Source organism: Typopeltis vanoorti, chromosome 24, assembly GCF_054136105.1.
Source record: "Typopeltis vanoorti isolate ZY-2024b chromosome 24, IOZ_Tvanoo_1.0, whole genome shotgun sequence".
Classification (NCBI taxonomy): Eukaryota; Metazoa; Arthropoda; class Arachnida; order Uropygi; family Thelyphonidae; genus Typopeltis; species Typopeltis vanoorti.
Genome location: NC_143572.1, coordinates 49839980 through 49862088, shown reverse-complemented (window position 1 = coordinate 49862088; position 22109 = coordinate 49839980). Strand labels below are relative to the sequence as shown.

General features: G+C 33.0%; 1 protein-coding gene across 2 annotated transcripts in view; it reads right to left on the bottom strand.

Annotated features, from left to right (window-relative positions):
• The window catches only part of Kap-alpha3 (karyopherin alpha3), a 212977-nt gene extending 191273 nt beyond the window's left edge, over positions 1–21704 (bottom strand). The window contains exon 1 of one of the 2 annotated variants that reach the window (XM_090413974.1): positions 21276–21704. In XM_090413974.1, the coding sequence (XP_090270100.1) occupies positions 21276–21341 (66 nt within the window). In that variant the 5' untranslated portion in view covers positions 21342–21704. The remainder of the gene's footprint in view (positions 1–21275) is intronic. The other variant, XM_090413973.1, reaches the window with a different exon arrangement.
• Positions 21705–22109: the final 405 nt, after the last annotated feature.

Below are 22109 nucleotides of genomic sequence, written 5' to 3'. Positions count from 1 at the left end.
CTTTAATATAAACCAAGATATTACTTGACATCTCAACTTTCATATTAAGGTCAGCATCTGAAGTACACACACACACAAAGAGACAAGCTACATTACAATCCACACAATACCACCAAGATGCCAACTATTAACACTACTGGCCTGACGTATGGTAAAAATAAAAATAAATAAAAATAAAAAGCTACATCAAGGCTAGCCCTGTTATGTATATGGCTAGAGATCACTAACAGTTGATTAAAATTAAAATAGCATTAGTGGTGGCCAAATCAATAACTGAAATAATAGATGAAATTATTACCTACAGTCCTGGAATAGAAGATGAAAGAAAACTTCATCTTGATCAACTTTAGTCTCTATATCCCCAAAGCAGTTATTGATGCTTCAAATTATAAACATAATTTCATTTAGTTCATTATTTTTCTGCACATTTTTTACAAATGTGCAAAAGGGAAAAAAAAAAAATTATTCCCTTTCCTCCCTAACCAAAACATGCATGTATGCTTTTCTTACCGACGAATCTAAAATATAACCTTTTTTCACCTTTAAGTATGAATTTAGTTGTAATGGTGATCACATTTGACTAGTTTTCCCAATAGGTATGCATTCTGTTATGAAAAAAATAAGCAACATGCTAAAATACACAAGTTTATATGCCATTCAATTTAAGACAAGAAAACTGATCATTTCTATCTAACTCTTATTTGCAATTTTACACATTATCAGACATCAAACCCATGCAATAAAATGACAAGTATAAAAATTAATCTTTCCAATTACTGCTGTTTGCATTTGCTTTCTAATGCTGATTTTAACACTGGACCTGCTATTTAAAACTAAAAAACCAACAAGCTGACAGTTTTGAAGGTAGTTTTGAATTTGCAGTTTTGCCAATGATTTAAATAGTGAACCTACCAACCAATTATTCCAACTATTCCTCAACTCAGAATCAAGGAGGATGAATAACGTGCAACTTATTGTTATCAATTTATATACAGGTATGACTTGATTTACGCCTGATATTTCTGGTGTAAAATGAAGCAGCAGAAACTGAAGCAAAAATGGGAACATACATAAATACATTGGGTCCCATTCCCAATCAACACAAAATACTTGAAAAATGTTTGATTTTATGAAATTTACGTAGAAAATTGTATAATGTTTAAGAGAAGAAAGAAAACATACTGCTGTAAAATAGATGTCTGTTTGGCTTTCTTCTTTTCTGATAATAAGATATAGTATGGCTGTAGAACTGATTTCCATTTCTCTCTTAACGGTTGAACTTTGCTCCCAAGTGGGATCATTGCTACAGAAGATCTTGCATCTTTTATCACTAAGAGCAACAGCCTCTTGCATTGATTTCACTGTTAGTGTCCTAACTGCATTGCAGAGTCAGCTTCACTTTCGTCTGTCTTGTTTGGACGGCTGTTCGGCTAGCTCTTCTAAATCTTCTGTTGAAAGCTCTTCTCCATGACTCTCCAGGGGCTCATTTATATTACCAAATTTTACATCTATATTTCTTTGTCCATTCACCAAATAACTTCCATTTTTTATTTGATAGTCAATGACGTATTGTTTTTTAGACTCTTGTCCAGATGCACTTGATAAATATTTGAAAATATATTAATAAAAAGAAGTGTGCAAGATGGACCACAAACACATAAACACCTAGAAAACTGTGAGCAACTAGGAGGGGAAAAAAGAAGACAATTTTTAAAGGCACTGGAGAGAAGGAGTGGCCATAAAGGTTGGGAGTAGGACAAATTAGACTTAACCTTTCTGCATCTTTCTAGACACCAGTGAATATTTGTCAGTTCACTTGCAGTTCTTAGTCTGTGGTTAATGTAATTTGCTTTTTCTTGTCACATTTTATATTCAGTTTTATGTTTAATTATCACATAGTTTAATCTTTAGTATTACAGTTTTATTACATGTCGAAACCATCTGTGTCTATGAAGTTGAGTAGAGTCATGATTCATCACCCCCTTCCAGTTGTAATCTACGAGAGGTGCAAAAGTGAAGCAAGTGTAAAAGCAGCATAAACTGACACACACACACACAATATTGCTATGGTTTTGATATAATTAGATATTATATTAAACTTTTGAAATATTAAATATAGAATTTAGAAAGTTATTGCATTTCTTCACTTTTGAAATGAAATATAATTTCCTTAGTTTGATGCAATGATTCATGTCAAAATTCCTGAACAAAAACTATATGGTACTGAAATGAAAATAAATAATTTATCAGCTAAACTAATTACTTACACGGCAACATTCCATCGGCTCAAAAGCACTTTACAGATAGACTGAGAATGAAATAATCTCAAGAACAAGGACAGTCATGTGCATGGAAGTCAACAGGTGTCATTACTTGTGGTCTTCTGTGATTACTACTAATTGGAAGATAGAATGATGCACCAAAATGTATATCGGATCACACCATCAGTTTTACTGCAGCTAACCAAGTAATTTTGCCTTCAGCAGCAGCAATGCATCCAAATTAATGGGATCTGCTTACATCATTCAAATTAAATGGATAAATAAATAAATCCCAACCTCCTGAAGCACAACAATCCCCCCCCCCATAAAAAAGGACATTACAGAATGTGTAACACAAAATTTCTTTAATAAAGTTCAAGAGACATGTTGTGCTAGAAGCAGCTCAAGTTTTCTACAAAAATAGAACTACAGAAACTGAACAGAAATATCTGCAAGAGAAATGGGGTGATTCACAAGTCACCATAAGGTAATCTTATTCTTAATGATTGCTGTATGTATTTTTAAAGTGCCTTTGATAATGATAGCTTGAGCTGGTGAAACATCAGCATGATAATTAATTTAGTTGGTAAATTATTTTACTGGGATAACCAATTACAATTAAGATAAATGTACTATAGGTTTACCAATAACCTATCATGGGTGGGAACCACATAAAAAGTCTTCATAATGGAGAGATATAAAAAGGAGTCTGACAGGTATGTGTACTGTCATCACTGAAGTTTGTGATCTTCTTGGAAAGTCATGCAAGAAATCAAAACACAGACATTTCAAATGGTGGAAGAAACAAATAACCTAATATATGCAAGTGATACAGCAATAATCAGCAAGAATGAATATGATCTACAAAGTACAGTTAGTAAACTGAGGGCTACGATAAATCTGGACTAAAACACACAGAAAACAATGATAATCACAGGTAAAGCAAGTGATAAAAATCTAAACATAACCTTAAAGAGCCATTTCATATAACAAGTAGATCTGAGAAATCTAATTACTGATGATGGAAAATGTAAACAAAAAAAATAAATAAAAATAACACAAACAAAACATGAAACAAAGAAGAATGATGCAACTAAACAGAAAAAGTTATAAATACTTAATAGAGTAAACCAACAAATTACTGAAAGAAATTAGAAAGAGGAAATTCTTAGGACGTGTCAAGAGAAGAAATTATCAATATGATCAATCATCACAGGAAAAAGTCTGACCAAGAAATCACTATATAAAAAATACTGGATAGGCAAAAGTATACCACAGAGATCTTTAGAGATGCAGAAGATAAGAATAAGTGGAAAATTATGGATGTTAATCTCCATATGAGACAGAGCACTTGAATGAGTAAATTATTTCAATTATTTCATTCCAATCATATATTTGAGTGTCATGTAGTTTTTGTTCAAGGAACTATTATGAATCCCCCATCCCAGTTTATAAAACATACTGGAGCCAAGGTACATTACTTGTTGGGCACTGACTTGCAAATATATGAAGTCATCTCTTTTGTATCATCTTAAATTAAATCATGGAAAATTCACAAAAAACTAGTAAATTTTCTGTTCTAGAACAGTTAGCACTTGAAGTAAAAAATAATGTTAATTGTTAATGTATTGTAAAAAATAATGTTTAATGTTAAATCTGGTGTCAGACAAGGATGTACATTATCTCCTCTGTTATTCATTATCTATATGGATCACATTATGAAGGAAAGTGGTATTAAACCTGATATTAAAATTGCAGATTCTCAACTAAATCCACTAGAAGTCTGCAAGATTCCCTGACTAAATTGAATAACTGTTGTAATAGATATGGTATGAAGGTCAGCAACAACAAGACAAAGACAATGAAAATATGCAGAAGCATTGAAAATATTAGCTGCACTGTGAATGGAGAACCTATAGAACAAGTAAAACATTTCAGCCACTTAGGCACAATTTTTAATGAAGATGGTAAATTAAATATGGAAATAGACAACAAAATCAACAAAGATGGTATGGTAGGAAGTCAACTGAGTAAATTTATATGGAATAAGAGAAATTAGTCAAATCACTAAATTAGCTGTATGCAAGATAGTGTTCAAACCAATTTTAACTTATGGATCTGAGAGTTGGGTCAGAAGTAAAACACTTGACCAAAGACTAGAGATATGAGAGTCCTGAGAAAGATTAGGGGGGGATGAACAGATGGCATCAATGGCAATATCATATTAAAAATGAGGACATTAGGAAAGAACTTGACATTGTCAGCATCCAGGAAGATGTTAGCAGAGCTAATCTCAGGTGGTATGGTCACTTAAACAAAATGGGAGAGGAAAGATTAGCAAAACAAGTGTTCACAGCCAGGTTGGCAGGAATAAGACCCAGAGGAAGACCAAGATATTGGGGGATTGATACAGTAAAAAGTGTCTTAGAAGATAGAAATATAAGATCTGATAATGTTGGCAGGTAACAGACTGATCTGGAGGAAACCTCAACTTATTTGTTAAAAATGTGATGTGGAAGTTCCATTTCAGATTGCTATCGATAGGAAGTTAGTAAGATGTAAATTTTTCATGTACACCCCTTGAGGGTACATGGCAGGAATTTGATGATGCTGAGTAAAAAATAAAATACACAAAGAAAAATACTTAAAAGAATGTAAGATACACAAAGAGATATGCCATACAAAGTATTATGGCAACAGATACATATTATAATACTTTTTCTTCCATAATTTTTATAGGAACAAGACTGATATATTTATCTCTCTCTCAGTTACACACACTTAATATATGCTTTTGTTAACCTATCAACCTGGTGTACACAATTTGAGCTCACTGCTAACTCTTTACTGGATGAAGAAATTCAGGTGTATGAGGACGAGGTATTAGAGCTGTTGCACAAACTGAATAAGAATTCAGAAATAGTGTCTGATGGGAATCAGCACGTGCTAAAAGAGTGTTCAGCTGAACTGGCTATTCTGTGACTAGGCTGTTTAATATGAGTCTCAGAACAGGGGAGATTCTGCTGGAATGGAAAGAATGTATGGTAATTCCATTGCATAAGGGTGATGCAAAGACCGATGCATCCAACTATCAACCAATTAGTATTTCAGAAGTGGTGATGAAGATTTTGGAAAAATTGGTTAGGGCTTGCATTCAGAAATGGGTTGACAGTGAATCTCTACTTTGCAATGAGCAACATGTGTTTACTAAAGGAAGGTCATGTTTTAGCAACTTGCTCACATTCTGTAACAATGTTACCATTGAACTAGACAAGGGGAATGCATACATCATGATACTTTTGGATTTTGTTAAGGCTTATGACAGAATACAGCAAGGCAGACCATTGCATAAATTGGAGAATATGGGTTTGGATTATAGAATATTAGCATGGATAACAGGATGGCTGACTGACATATCAAAATGTAGTATATGAGGGATGTGAGTCTGCAAGATTTAAAGTAACTTGTGGTGTGTACCACAAGGATCAGTGCTTAGTGTACTGTCATTCAATCTGCACATTAATGACATTGGGAAGGATTTGCAACATACAACATACAGCTATTTGCTGATAATGCAAAGATAGGTAGGGTAATCAGGAATGCTGTTGATATGCAGTACTTGCAGAATGATTTGAATAGGTTGGAATTGGGGCATGGGAAAATGGATGCCAGCTTAAAGTCAGTAAATGTAAAGTCATGCACTTTGGCATGATCAGATATCCAATGTCATATTATATTGGTGGAATTATGCTAGAAGAAACTGATAAGGCTAGGGATCTTGGTGTGTTAGTAGATAGGAAGTTGAAGTCCAGGAACCACATAGCAAAGATTGCAAATACAACTCAAAAGATAATTGTGATGCTGAAATGAACATTCACATGTAAAGATAAGGATGTCATTTTGCCTCTTTACAAGGCCTTGTACTATTGTGCGTAGGTCTGGTTTCCGTTGTGATTCTGATATAGTAGAGAGAGCAAAGGAGAGTATTAAAAATGATATCAGGATTATGGAAAACTGATTATGAAGACAAACTGAGAATTCGTAGACTGCAGACACTAGCAAAAAGGAGAAAGAGGAGTGATATGATTGAGATTTACAAACTTCTGAAAGGGTCATACAGGATTTCAATTGATCCTGTATGACCAATTGAAATTGGTGGGGAAAGGACAAGAGGGCATCTTTCGAAGCTGAAAATGAATGAATCCATTAAAGACGGGGGTGAGGGCTAGAATTTTCTCTCATAGGGTGGTTCATGATTGAAATGGATTGCCACTGGATGTTGTGAGCGCAAGCAGTGCGAATGAATTCAAGAATAAGTATGATAGCTGGTGCGTGTAGTATGTGGCCTCCCTCAATGAGTCCAACTCCCTGAAGGTCTCTCTTAATAATAATAATATATACACATCCAAATTATTTTTTTAGCAAACAGAATTAAAGCACTTATGTAATTCCAACAAGCATGGTCACATTAAGTTTCCCAAAATTAAGATCAACAACATGGACTACTCAAATTAACCCTAATGCCTAGTCAAAGCATGTGTTCTTAACAGGCACATTTTTCTCTGTAAAAATACATTTAAGCCAGCAAAATATCAGCTCATCAAATTCCTATGGGATATACAGGTTACTATGACAGTACTAAATGATTAGGTTGTACATTATTAACAGCCTTCTACCAACAATTTTGCTCCAAATTAAATCTATCATTTGTCAAAACTGCAATACTATCAAATCTTACATATTAGTCTTAGGCATTTCAACTGCACTGTTTCATCAAGATTTAAGTCTTCTTTCTGTTCTGCTAACTTTTCTCTCTCTCCAATTCTGTTTAGATATCACTTCAGATTAGCTTTAATCACACTTTGAATTTAAGGATGCCAAGTTCCTTTATAATACTTTTTTTTTTTTTTAAAGTGATTCTGCCATTACTTAGTCTTTGATAAGCTGTTTTATTTGTAACAACTCTTGGATCCATACATTAAAATTGGTTTGAACACTGTCTTGTAAACTGCTAATTTGGAGACCAGAATATTTTTATTTAGTTAAAAATAATAATAATGGGTCTATAATCTTCAGTATCCATTACCAATTTAATATATTGAATAATTTCTCTTTTATTCCATATAAATTTATTCAGCTAGTTCCCCACTATACCAGTCTAGCTTACTGTAATATAACCTACTTCCAATTTAATTTATTATATTTACTATAAATTGTGCCTATACAGTTGAAATATTGTGCTTATTGCACTGAGAATGCAATTGATTTTATTGATTTTCATATCAAATTTGTTAATGCATTGCATATTATTCACTTAAAGAGTTCTGGAAACTAATATGTTATTTACTTATGATATCACTGTCTGCAATAACATTAAAAGATAGTTGAATATCATCAATTTTGGTATCAGGTTTAATGTCACTTTTCTTTCTATCCCATCTTGTCTTTTGTGTTAGGCTCAATAACCTGTCATGGCCAAGTAACTTGGCTTCTGGGAACCTCACATTGCTTATGATAGACCAAAATAATATCAGGACTCTCCAGAGTCCTGATATTAAGAAATGTCAGTGTAACTACAGCCATGTGAAAACACCAAAAAAAACAAATGAAATTTATATCCATAGCAAACAATGCAGATAGGATTAACTGCTCTATCATAAACAAAGTGAGGTTCCCAAAAGCCAAGTTACTTGACCATGACAGGTTATTGAGCCTAACACAAAAGACAAGATGGGATACAGCCATGGAATTAGATATCAGCCAATGTGTTAAGGGAGTGCAAGAGAATTGGCAAAAATCCTTTTCAGGATATTTGTCTCAGTACTGCAGTCTTCAGGAAGTGAAAAGAAGGCATTGCAGTCCTGTTAAAACAAAGGAGGCGCCAAGATAGATTTTGATTTTTTTTAAATTTTGATTTGATTTTTATGGCACAGACATCAAAGGTCATACTGTGCCAAGACACAGGTTACAGCAGTGCATGTGGTAAACGGTAAGTAGGACAATCCCAAACATCCATGCCTTCGGCAGGATTGGAACCCACAGTCTCTTGGCTGGAGATCGGATGCTCTAACACTTGGCCAACCAGACTGGCTCTCAAAGATAGAAGCAGTTAATTTAGATTAACTGGTATCTCAGGTATGGTAGTTAATGAACTAGAAAAGTTGATTAAAGACAAAATTCAGGAATGGATCGATGTAAATAATGGGGGGGGGGGGATTATAAGTTGACTAGGTATCGCAGGCATGGTGGTTAATGTATTCGAAAAGTTGATTAAAGGCAAAATTCAGGAATGGACAAATGTAAATATGAGGGGTAGCATGGTTTTGTGAAGTGGAGTCTTGTGTGAATAATTTACTTTCTACAATAAAGTGACAACTGAGTTGGATAAGAGAAACAGCTATACCATGAAAGTGCTATACTTTACAAAGGAATTTGACAGGATGCTGCACTAAATCCTATTAGTAAGTTAGAGCAAATAAGGATGGAAATCAAGCAAGTGATATGATGAGAGTGGCAGATGACCAGACAGTAGTATATGGAAGAGTTGAATCAAAGAGGTGTGTCACAGAGTGCTTTGGCATACTGCTGTTGTACAATTTGTACATTAATAATATTAGGAAGAATGAATTGAAGGAAAATATCCACTTGTTTTTCATTTAAGCTAACTTTAGCTGGGCAGTAGTTAATATAGATGTAGATGTCCTGCAGGATGACTTGAACAGAATGATAGTGTGTTGTCTATTCAAACAGACCACTTCATTCCAAAGTCAGTATATCTGAAAAGACTGACTTGGGGATGAAGAGACTGAAGGTGCTGTATTACACTGAAGGGAATGCACTGCAGGATAGGACTAAGGATTTGGTAGTGAGAGTAAAGGAAGTTAAAGTTTAGATGTCACATCACCAAAGTATATAAAACAGCTAAAATGATTACTTGGATATTAAAAAACTGATAAGTAAGGATAAAAAGGCTTATCTTCTCTATATAGCTTTGAGCACAGATTTAGACACCTGAGTTTCTTGTGAATGTGATAGTTATAAAGAAAATACAAAGTCAATTGACCAAACTGTTGATTGGTCTGTGGAAGGTTTCCTATGAGGATAGACTGAAGATTTGTGGATTACCGAGTTTAGCAGATAGACAGAAAAGACAGGATATGATAGAAATTAAATTACTATAAACAGGGCCGGCGGAAGTGGATATGCTGAGCATGCGGGGGCCACTACGAAGGGGGGGGGGGGGCACGGGTCATACGTTAATTTTTAAGAAACAAAATTTTTATCATAAACAAAAAACTCTTAGAATGATCAATATTAAAATAAAAAAGGCCAGATACACTGAATAAAAATTTTAAAAAATTGTATATTGCCGCCTCTTTGATCAGCCGGCTGTTTACAATTTTGCAGCGAGAGTAGGCTAAATGCTTGCCTGCAGAATGTTGTGTCTACTGCAGTCTATCTAAAGTGAAACGTTGAACTTTTTTTATGCGCAGAAACGAATTTTCATACAAAACATTTGTTGCTAGTTAGCCAGTCATATGGTACGCATCTCAGTAGGCTACTGACAGCAGCTCAATGCGGACTATTATTTCGTCTCTGTGTCGTGTTGTGTAATAATTTCTTGTGGGTATAAAATAGAAATGGAATCAAAAATTTAAAAAAAAGTTATCTGGTGCACAAAATCATAAATGTCATGCTGCGAAAGAAGCAGTTATTAAGAAAGAAACTGGGGCTCTTAATAATTTGTTAACTTATTAAAATATTCTGATGCAGATTGAACCAACTTGATACATCAGAAATCAGAGTTGAAGTACCGTGCATATCATCCAGTTTGCATGAAAGTACTATTGCAACTATTGAACAAGATAACAAGACGCATGATTTAAGTGAAAAACAGTTAGGAGAAGATTTAGTTACAGTTGACCACGAAACTAACACATTGTTAGTTTATGTAAATTTAGAAGATTCAGGTGAATGGGGAACTATTGATGAAAAATTACGAGTTGTTTTATTGAAATGGGGACTGTTCAAAAGAAAAATATAATATATCCCAGAGATACATATGGTCATCAATTTAGCGACACGTATTATAATAGAAAAATGGAAAACGGGGAAGCTCGTGCCAAGAACATGGCTCATTTATTCCGAAACTTTAAATTCTGTTTTTTTGCTTTTGTTGCAAACATTTTGCACCTACTGAATCAAGTAGTCTTCTAGAAGGTTATAACGATTGGAGAAATGTAAATACAACTTTGCATAGACATGAGACTAGTTTAACTCACATGAAAAATTTCTTAAAATGGAAGGAACTTGATAAAAATTTAATAATCAAAACTACTATTGATTGCCAGACTTAAAGCATGTATGAAATGGAAAAGAAACATTGGACGAGTGTTTTAGAATGCTTGATTGAAATAAAATTCCTTGGTAGCCAAAATTTAGCTTTTCGTGGATCATTTGATAAATTACATGAAAGGAATAACGGCAATTTTTTAAAATTAATTGAACTGTTTGCGAAGTTTGATCCCGTTATGGAAAAATCATGTTGAAAGGGCCCTACATTGAAACAATAAAGTGCACTATTTGAGTAAAGAGAGTCAAAATGAAATATTGGAAAAGTAATGCAATCAGGGATACAATTTTTGTATCAATTCGAAAATCTAAATTTTATTCCATAATTTTAGACCGCACACCTGATGCAAGTAAAACAGAACAAATGACCATTATTATTCGCTTTCTTTCCTGTGACAATGGAATTGTCAAGATCAGGAAAAATGTTTTAGGTTTTGTAGATATATCAGATTCCACAGGACGTGGTTTATGTGTAACAATAATGGAACAACTGGAAAAATGGAACATCCCCATTGAAGACATGCGAGATGTGGCAAATATGAAAGGGAAAAAAATATGGGCTCAAAATTTCCTTTTGAACAAAAATCCTCTAGTTTTTACGTGCATTGTGCTGCTCATACTCTAAATTTAATCATTAACGATGCAGCCAAAGTGAATGCAGATACAATTAGTTTCCTTGCAATTATTCAAGAAATACACAATTTCTTTTCATTCTCTTACAAACATTGGGCAATCCTTTTAAAGTCCGTAAAAAATTTAACATTGAAACAGCCATCAAAAACGCGATGGGAAAGTAAAATTAATGCAATCCGCCCTCTACGATATCAGTTAGGAGAAATTTACGATGCACTTGTTGAAATTTTAAATAATGAAAATTTTAATAAAGGAACTCAGCATGAAGCACAAACATTATGTGCTAAAATAAAGGACTACAAATTTATTTGTTCTCTTTTAACTTGGCATGATTTACTTAACAGAATAAACCTGTGAGTAAAATGCTTCAAGACAAAAATATGAACATTACACTTGCTTTACAATCTATCGAAAACTTAAAAATATTCTTACAAGAGTATCGATCAGATACAAATTTTAAAGAAGTTCTAAAAACAGCAAAAGAACTGAGTGAAGAGGTGGATGGAGAACAAGAATTTAAAACTGGTACGGAAGTTCGACGCCGAAAGAAGACACGGCAATTTGACTAGGAGCATCATGACGAAACGTCACAATCGCCAGAAGATAAATTTAGAGTGAATGTGTTTTATACACTTCTAGACATTGCAATGTGTTCGTTAATAGAATTTTGAACAACTAAAAACATGATAATTTCAATTTCTTGTATAGATTACTACAAATTAATAATGAAGATTTACGAAAACATTGTGACGATTTAGAGATTCTCTTGAAGGACAGCGACAATAAAGATGTAAATGCAATAGAACTATATGACGAGTTATGTGCTTTCCAGGATATTTTTTGGAAGGATAATTTCCGAATTATCCTTCCGAAAATATTCAAAACCCTTTTGATATTCTTAATTTTATTGCGTCCAATAAGTTATCTTTCCCTAACTTGTCAATTTCTTTAAGAATGCTGTTAACCTTACCTGTTAGTGCAGAGAGCGGTGAACGTTCCTTTTCCAAGTTGAAATTAATTAAAACCTACTTAATCAAGTATATCACAAAAAAGGCTTGTTAGTTTGGCATTAATAGCTATTGAAAATTATATATGTGGGGAATTAGACGTTAAAATCATTATTTCTAATTTTGTGAATATGAAATCAAAAACCCTAAAATTTTAATTTAAAAAATTTCAAGTATATTTATGTAATTTAATTTATTCTGTTATTCTGTAAAGATATTTTTTGAATACTTATATTAAATGTTCTAATTATTTCTGAATTCTTTTCATATTTTCTCATCTATCTTGAGATTCTTTTATTTTCCTAAAAGATAGTTCCACTTATAAAAATTATTAAAACTTTTTTACAAGTTACTAAGAATTTACTAACTTATAAAATGAAAGAATTTTTTAAACTTTAGTTCAAATAAATTTTAACTTAAATTAAAATTCATTTTAATTTTGTTTAATTTAGCGATTCGGGTCGGTCAGAAGGCTATAATCCCTGTATCATTATATTCAACAATTAAAGTGAAGTGGCTTTATCAAAATTTGATTTAAGTTTTGTGAATTTTTTGAATATTCGGGTTTTTAACGATTATCCTGCTTAGTCAACAACCCCGGTTCGTTACATTTAGCGAACCAACGTGTGGCTGATCTGTCAAAATTTATTTGAGAAATTTCAAATAATTTAAATTGTTATTATCGTAAAAGAACCACACATGCCCAGATCGCTACAGGGATGCTTAGATAGAAATTGCATGCGGGCGCCAAAAACCCTAGCGCCAGTTCTGACTATAAAGGGTTTTACAGAGAAGATCCTAAAGATATTTTTTCAGTGAATGGCTGAATGGGAGAGAACAACGGGTTAACCCCTGGAGGTTGTGAAGGGTGTAGTTAACAAGAACGTCCAATGGAGAGCAGTGAATGAACGGAATAGGTTTCCAGAGGCAGTTGTGAGTGCTATGTCAGTGAAGCAGCTTAAGGTGGGGATGGGATAGGCATTATGGTTAGTGTGGACCACCTACAATGAGCTTTCAGATACTTTAGGAAGATGTCTGTACAACAATAATATAAAGGTTCTTCATATCCTGTGATTTTGAATCCAGGTTTTTTCTAACCAAAAGGCATTACTGCACTCATAGCATCTAGATGGATTAAAGATACTCGGATAACGCTTTTGTCAATGATATGTGGCAAAACAGACATCAGGATTATGGAAAACACCCATTAGCAGATTGTTCACAGCAACAAAAACTGCATGTCACAGAAACCAAACTAAATCATTTTATCCCTGAACTCGTTACACTGGAATATAAAGCTCCAAGTAAATATTTTCACACTTGCAATCATTTGGCCTTCCTATGATGAGCCATTAAACTCCTTGGGGGTCCTCTTAACAATAGTAATAATAAAGTTTCTCCTCATAAGTGTAGAAAATGTTATTCCCTGTGATAGACTACATAAAGAATTCCAATGTATAATGGTATTTTAGTTAATCCATAACTGGTAATAATGGAGTTTCAAAAAATTATTCCACAGAACTAAATGATGTTTATGCAGCATTTATGCTCACTTGAAGATTATATTTGTTTTGTTAAAAACAAAAATCAAACAGGAATAAGGTTAATTAATGACCTTCATTTTGATGGGTCATTCAATAGGAAAGAAATATCTGTTTCATATCAAATTCAATTTTATTTAGAAAACTATTCTATATATCACAAAGATTTTGAATGAAGATTTAAGGAGTCTGATAAGGCGATTCAGAACTTTCACATTCTGGAAAACAAATGTGAATGTAATCTTGGAAACCTTGTCCTGCTACAACAACAGACATATGGGTTGTGTTAGTATAGCATGCAGATGGTGAAATAGTAATTGAAAATAAAAACATGCATTTTTAGCTAAATTCACCTGGTTTAGCTAAAAAAGGAATATATTTATTTTCAATTTATTTTCAAATAAATATATTTTCAAATAAATATATTTTCAATTGAAAATATTTTCAATTGAAAATATATTTATTTTCAATTGCATATGAAAGTCATCCTGATGACTTTCATATGCAATTCTGACACACAATTTGCAGTTCATGAATCAAGTGATTTGTGGACAGTGAAGATGTTAAGGAAAATAACAGCTGTTGAATTTGCAAAGGGGCTTAATGGCAATTCAGAACAAGCCTTAAAATAGAAGAAATTTAAATTTATTACTAATATTTTTTCATATTTATTATGGCCTAATCTAAAATACACAACTATTTTGAACAAATGCATACACAGATTTTATGTCCACTACATGTCAATTAAAAGGTGGTCCCAACAGCTGCATATCACTGTTAAATAAGTCAAATTTTCAGTCATTTGGAACAAACCCATTTAGTAGTCAAGATGTGTTGGAAAGTAAAGTTAATTTTATCTTTAGTCTACTTCTTCATATAGATTTTTAATTAAGATGTCCAATGTATGGCCAAATAACATGATCTATCCTACTAACTGGGATTTTATGGCCATTATTAATACCAACATGTTTTGCTACAGATAAAACAAATAACTCCTTCCAATTAAAAACATTAACAGATAAGCAGAAAAAAACTGTGTAGAAAGGTCACCATCAAAACACAGAAAACAATACAAGAATTATCTCTATCAATACCTTGATGACATTTCCACTTATATCACTTTATTAAAACAAATCCTAATAAAGCTAATATTAAAGATACTTACAAAACCATTTCAAAAACTGCAAAACCTCCTAAAGATAATTTTGAGTGAATGAATGAAAGTTATAGTTCTTAGGGAGTATAAACCTCCATTCATTCAAAACAGCCTCAGTGTGAGAATGACTTCTAAAGAACAAAGGTAAATGTAATGAAAGAGGATAATGAAATGTTGTTTCAGTATGATTAAAAGATGCATAGCAAAGCATTTTTATGATTAACATAATCCAAGTTTTTGGGTGCACCACCTCAAATGCGAGAATACAGAAGATGGGGCAGATTTGGGATTTATATTGTTAGAAGTTGCACACATAAAAGAGTAATGCCTTGAATGGAAAAAGACATTAGTTTTTTGGAGGCAGTGATATGCATGCTATGTGCTGATGCAAGTAAAGGCTGAGAAGCTGTACATCAGCTCACAGGAGAAATCTGATCTTGTATGAAGACTTTTGTATTATCAAAGGCCAAGTCATGACACAAAAGGCAGGAAAACTAAGTTTAATTATGCATATTATATCTGGCAACCTTTTCATGAAGTGTTCTATAGCTACAATGCTTTACAAAGAAGAAAATTTCTCTCTTAGTCACTTCAAAGAACCATGTATTTGTTCATGTAGCACCCTTATTAGGAATTATGGTTCAATATTACATAACTTGTGAAACCATATAAAATTTGACTAATAAGATCCTGCAGTATTTCATTCTTAAACTATTCCAACAGATGCCATCAAGCAATGCAGCTATGTGAAAGTATATCTGCAATTACGTGCATGTCGCTATGTTCTCTTATCAGTGACATGTATTTTATCTATATGTTAATCTCCTTGGCATTGAACATTTTCCACCCTATACACTTGTTAATATTATTTATCCCAGAAGCATGACAGTAAATATGCTAAGATCATAATACCATGATCTTAGCATATTTACTGAATTTTCTATGATCTTATGTCACCCAAAATTCATCCTGACTGGTTGTGGAAAGAATTTTCACTGACAAGAAATTTTGAAAGTAGGAAGACTGGCATCTTTCAGAGTGATAGATTTGAAATGAGCTTAATCTTAGATTTGAGAGAATACAGTATCATATAATCTGGCAATGATTTGGAATAAATTAGCTATAAAAATGGTGAATTACTTGATTTAAACAAAAGGATCAACAAATTTTTATAAAAGAACCTAAACATAAATTCATCAAAATCTGCTTCACCAAGCACTGTTCCAAAACATTAAAAACTAACAGGCATTATATACATACATAGTACTATACTATAGCAAACGTGGTTTTTCATTCATGACTATGAATGGACAACTGGTAGTATTGGCATTAAGGGTAAATATTAAGATTAGTGATTAGAGCTTACTCCACCTTTACCATGAGTTGCCTTGGTCTTGCACTACCTGTGGGATCAGCTAGTCTTGCATAAATTGCAGGCGCAAACTTGACATTTTGCCTGTTTGCTTACTTGGAAAAAATGGAGTAAAACCAGGTTTAAAATTGCTTGGTATCTTTAACATGGTAGTATAATAGTTAACTAAGATGATGTAAAGAGCTTGCAGGATGATTTAAATAGGCTGAGAGTATGGGCAAAAGTTAACAGGTGCTAATTAAAATGTGGAAAAGTGTAAAGTTATACATTTTGAAATGAAAACATTACAAGCTATCTACCATGCCAATGGAACTGTACTCCAGGAAACTCGTGAATCTAGAGATATGAGGATGTTGGTGGATAGGGAGTTGAAAGTTTAGAGGGCATACTGCAAACGTGGTCAAGGTAGTTCATAGGAATATTTGGTTATGGAAGAACATGCAGAAATAAAGAAATCGTTTCTATTTATACGGTTTTGATATGGGGACATCTCAATTACTGTGTATAGATCTATTTGACCAGATTTCTTGGGAATGAGGAAGTGGTATCCAGAGGCAAGTGACCATACTGGTGAGTAGTTTGCTGAATGCTCCTCATAACAACAGATGAAGGATTTGCAAGTTGCAGAAGTTAAGATAGGCAGAAAAGAAGAGGAATATGATAGAAATGTTTAAGTTACTGAAAGGGTTTTATGAGACTCATGTAAAGGAAAATTTTCAGAACTTGGGTAGAGAAGGCAGAATAAAGGGATCATCTCAGGAAACTGAGTAAAGCATGGTTAGCAAGGTATGAAGACTTGAGTTTATGTTGGAGAATGGAGAAAAGCAGAATGGGTTGCCAGAGTTTGTTGTGATTTCTCTGTCAGTGAATGCACAACAGATATCGTAGAAATAGTGTAGGCCTCCGACAATGATAATAACTATGACAAGCAAAGCTTTTATTTTTTAGAGCATCCTTCAATGAAAAACTTTATGCTTCAAAGGTCACATCTATATGCTCATCATCATCTAGTTGCAAATCATGGTTTTTTCCAATATTATTAATTATATTTTTTCCATTCTGATATTTAAGAATTTAAGTAAAAGTGGTAAACATATTCTGTTCTGCACTGGATACTTTAAATAAAAAGCACTTTTGAAGAGATGAGCTACCTGGCCAATATGCGATGATGATAATTTATCCATTAAAAAAAAATCGAATATTAAAATTACATACACATCAAACTGCTAAACTACAATTCCAAATTATAATCCCATTTGAAAGTTTTCTAAATGATAGGATGTTCTGTATACAAAAATCAAAATAAATAAAAACATCACACTGCTACAGAGAATCATGTAAAGTAATTAACCCTGCGGAGGTCGTGGTCGAAAAAACTGCAGTGTAGGTTGCACGTATCTGAAAGATACGTTCATTACTAGTATATGCTAAAATGCGATAAAACTTTAAAAAAAACTGCAAATATAATACACGATGATTTATTTTCAGTTACAATCTAGAAATTATTGAACAAAGAAAAACACAACTAAACCAATACTATACTGACACCAAGTTCACGGTATCTCTCAGTTACAATTGACTATCAAATATCACTTTCACATTCGACTTAATCATTCTCATCATTGGACTCAAGTAACAAAATCGCTGAATCTCTTCAACATCTGATGGATTATCCAATCGATATATTTTTCCAGCCATTTTCAATGGTAAATTAAAAAAATAAAATAAAATAAAATAAACCAATACTATACTGACATCAGAGGTCGCGGTATCTCTCGGATACAATTTACTATGAAATATCACACACCTTTACATGACACATGTTAAACCAAAACTGACCACATAAACAGTGTGGAATATCACTTGTAATATATACATGCGCAGCTAGTCATGACCTCCAATTTATACACTGAATATGTGTAAGAATATTAATATTAAACAATTTGTTTATATCTGTCAGATCAGCTGCGACCTCCGCGGAGTTAAATGACATACACGATAGCAAAGGAATGGATAGGTGGTGTGTGTGTGTGTGTCTGAGAGAGATGGAATAAAGAGACCTATTTCTAAGTAAGGCATTAAGAAAAATAATATCTGTAGTTCATTATTCTAAATTATCATATTTTCAGACTTTCTATTATTCACTTCTTTATTAAATCCTGTTTACAAAGTATATAAAAAAAATGAACACATTCAAGTTCATGTAGGACAACCAGGAACAAATGTTCAATATAATCCAACTTTCCTCATAAACTTTATAAAATATTGTAAATATATATGACATACTGGTATGTTATGTCATAAATTCATTCTTTACACCACAAGAAAGTTAGAAGTATATTTATATACTTCTAACTTAAAACAGTGACTTCAAGTTGTTCTTTGTATCTCATCACTATGTCTGACTTCCAGTGATTAGAGCTCGAGTATCAAAACTACCTTGGGTTGTCTTACCATAATGCATGCATGAAAAAGGGAATCTACATTATGCATTATGGGATACAAAGAGCAACATGATGCAACTATTTATATACGAGTTGACTGGTTATGATATTTTACATATAAACTTTTATTGGCTTTCATTTCTGCAAAACAAGGATGAAAATAAGAACATAATTCCTTGTTAAGTATAATATGGAACATTTGTGGAATATGGCTTTTTCTATCCTATACAGATGTAATTAAATCACTAATTACAATATTTTTCTGAAGGAAATAGGACAAACCCAAACTGGTTATCTATTAGCTGATGGATTGTTGATGGATACCACTTCAATCAAAAAATTCCAAACGTCAATGTCATCTGTACGGTACTGTGATGCCCTAATTAAAAACACTCTCCCGGGAAGCATCATGCCATGTAACAATAAATGTAAGTTTAAAAAATACGAACCATTTCAAAATAGATACAGGTCAGGGTGCATTACATGAATCTTGCAAATCGAGAAGATATCAGTTTTGCAGTTTTTGATAGAGCCAATAAAAACCCACATGCACTCCATCTTCAATGTCTCAAAAAGTGCTCAGCAGTTTCTTTTAAAACAAAAAAAATTAGTGAACATTTACAAAAGGAATTCAATGTAAATTTTATACATAAATACTTAGAGCCATGTACTCAGCAGTATCCATAACTATTGTAAACATTATTTGTATGTAGTGTTTTTTTTTTTTTTTTTTGTATGAGTGTGTGTGTAAAACACACACTCATACAAAATAGGTGCTGGTACTTATTCTTTGATAGTAGGAAAATCTGAAAATTAACAAGATATGAAAAGAAAACTAAAAAAAATTTGCTGATATTTTACATCAGTGTAATAATGTTACAATATTAACATTAACAGTTTATTAAGCATAAATTTATTGTACAAGTATATAAAGCATAAGTAAAATATATATAATAATAATTAATAAAGATTTTATATACCCAATATCTTTACAATGGATGCAGTGAAAAATTCAAATTTCTTTACATAATTAAGCATATGTGAAGACCAGGTAAATGTGTAAAAAGTGAAGGATATTACAAATTTGAAAAAAAGATACCACATCTGAATTCCACTATTAATAAAAGTTCTGGTGTGCAATACTGCTGTGTAGTCCCAAAAAAGCACTGTCTGTATGAATACATATTAGGTGGTGTAGAAGGAAGGAGTCCTTGACTTCTTCAAGAAGTCATAATTATACCCCACATTATTATATGGCTATCTCCCCGTAGTCAGGAGACTCATCAAAAGAAACTCATTATTCACACATACCCACTCTCCAACAAGTTGAGAGTTCAAATCCCATTGTATGCATGGATATCTGTGATGGTCTTACCTTGTGTACTGCTATAACCTTTGATACTGCACAATATGACCTTTGCTGTTCTTATACCATTAAAACCATAAATCATCATCATCTCCTTAAATTCATAACCACCTATGGCAGCCCATTCATCACTCTCCAAGCAAAAAATCTAGTCCTAACACACAAGTCTTACATAATTTCCATGGGCGACTCCTCATTCTCACTTCTGCAATGTACTGAAGGAAAAAAAAAAGTTTTCAGTGTGAATCCTATAAAAACCCTATAATAACTTACATGCTTCTATCATATTTCCTCTTTTTCTCCTATTGGCTAGTTTTTGAAGCCCAAAAATCTTTGACTAATTATCATAAGAAGCATTCCATAGACTTACTGCAATCTCTGTTACTTGCCTCTGGATCCTCTCCACCACTTATTCATCCACAGAATCCAGGTGACCAGACCAGGATTCTGTGGGAGGTAGAAGCACTAACAAGCAGGAATAGGGAAGTTACTGTGCCCCTCAAATATTATTTATGCAATTTAGCTTATTAATCAAGGCCACTAGCCTCCTTAACTAGCCGATTGTGGAAAAGATTAACAAAATACACTAATAAGATCTTCCGAGTTCCTATCCTTTCAGCATAATCCATCAATAGGTAACCTTTATTATGGTTCACATGGTTCACTGAATATAAATATCAGTAATGAATTATATGCAGTTATAGTAGCAGCAATAACAGTTGACCGGGGTCAATATTTTAAGTCCAAATGCTTTAATTATTATAAGATGGGGAGAAGGGGGGGGAAATAATCAGCATAAGCTAAAAGTATTCGCAAAATAAAAACCGTATCGAACACAAAATATATTTAAATGCATTTCAGTCATTAACACTTGTTAATGAACATGTTCCTTCTACCTTTGAAGGTGCGGAAAGTTTCCACATACACATTTCTGATAACTCTCCTTTTCCCCATATTGGGAGAAGCTTGTCATACAATTTAATATATGAAATCAAAACTAACGTAATGAACGTAGATTTTCAAAATGCATAAGCCTAACTAATGAATAATCTAATGGTCGTAAGACGATAAAACGTACACGTTAGGCTTAGATGAACTCAAACAAAGACGTTTATGTCAGTTTCGAATGATAGTAATACTTACATCTTGATCTTTTCCTTTATTTTTAAAATGTTGTAACCGTGATTTATTAATGCTGTCCGTTGCCATTGTACTTAGTTTTACACAATAACCTTATCTGATATAGCACTAAATTAACAACCGTAAACAACACAACACTTTCAAAATGCCGGTCTACAGCTTGGAGTCTGACGTCATGAATTGGTAGCCTAATCGTATGAAACACATTTTACGATTGGCGAAATTCACTGCTACTAGCTTTTTCTCTTTTACAGCTGTCTCAGATGGCCTTTAAACACTTTAGTTTAATACAACATCGTTTTCTTTCGTCATGAACAAACAACTAAAATACTATATCCTCCATATGAGTATGCTGCTTAAAACATTTATAAATGTTGTCTAAAGAATCCCAACCAAATACCACTAACGCTGAGACCTCCAACCCTCACGCACTAACAACGTCCAAATTTTATGTGGAAAAGAATTTCTCCATCAAAGAGCAATTTCATATCGCGCTTTCTTGAGTCATGTAAATAATAGTACAGTACACAATATATTAATTTAAAAAAAAGTATTTTTATTCAAATAAAAATTCGAAATACTGCACGCGTATTCATTCATGAAAATAAGGGAATAAAAGTTATATGATTCAGTTATCACATGGAAATTGGATAAAATGGTTGATGGAGAGATATCAGAGAGTAGTTTATTCAGGAGTGGAGTCCAAAAGAAGGCCTGTTACAAGTGGTGTGCCGCAGGGTCATTGGCAGTGGCCCTGTTTTTGGACCACTGCTATTTAATTTATTCATTAATGATATGGGAAATGATCTGAGAGGAACTGTTAATTTATTTGCTGAT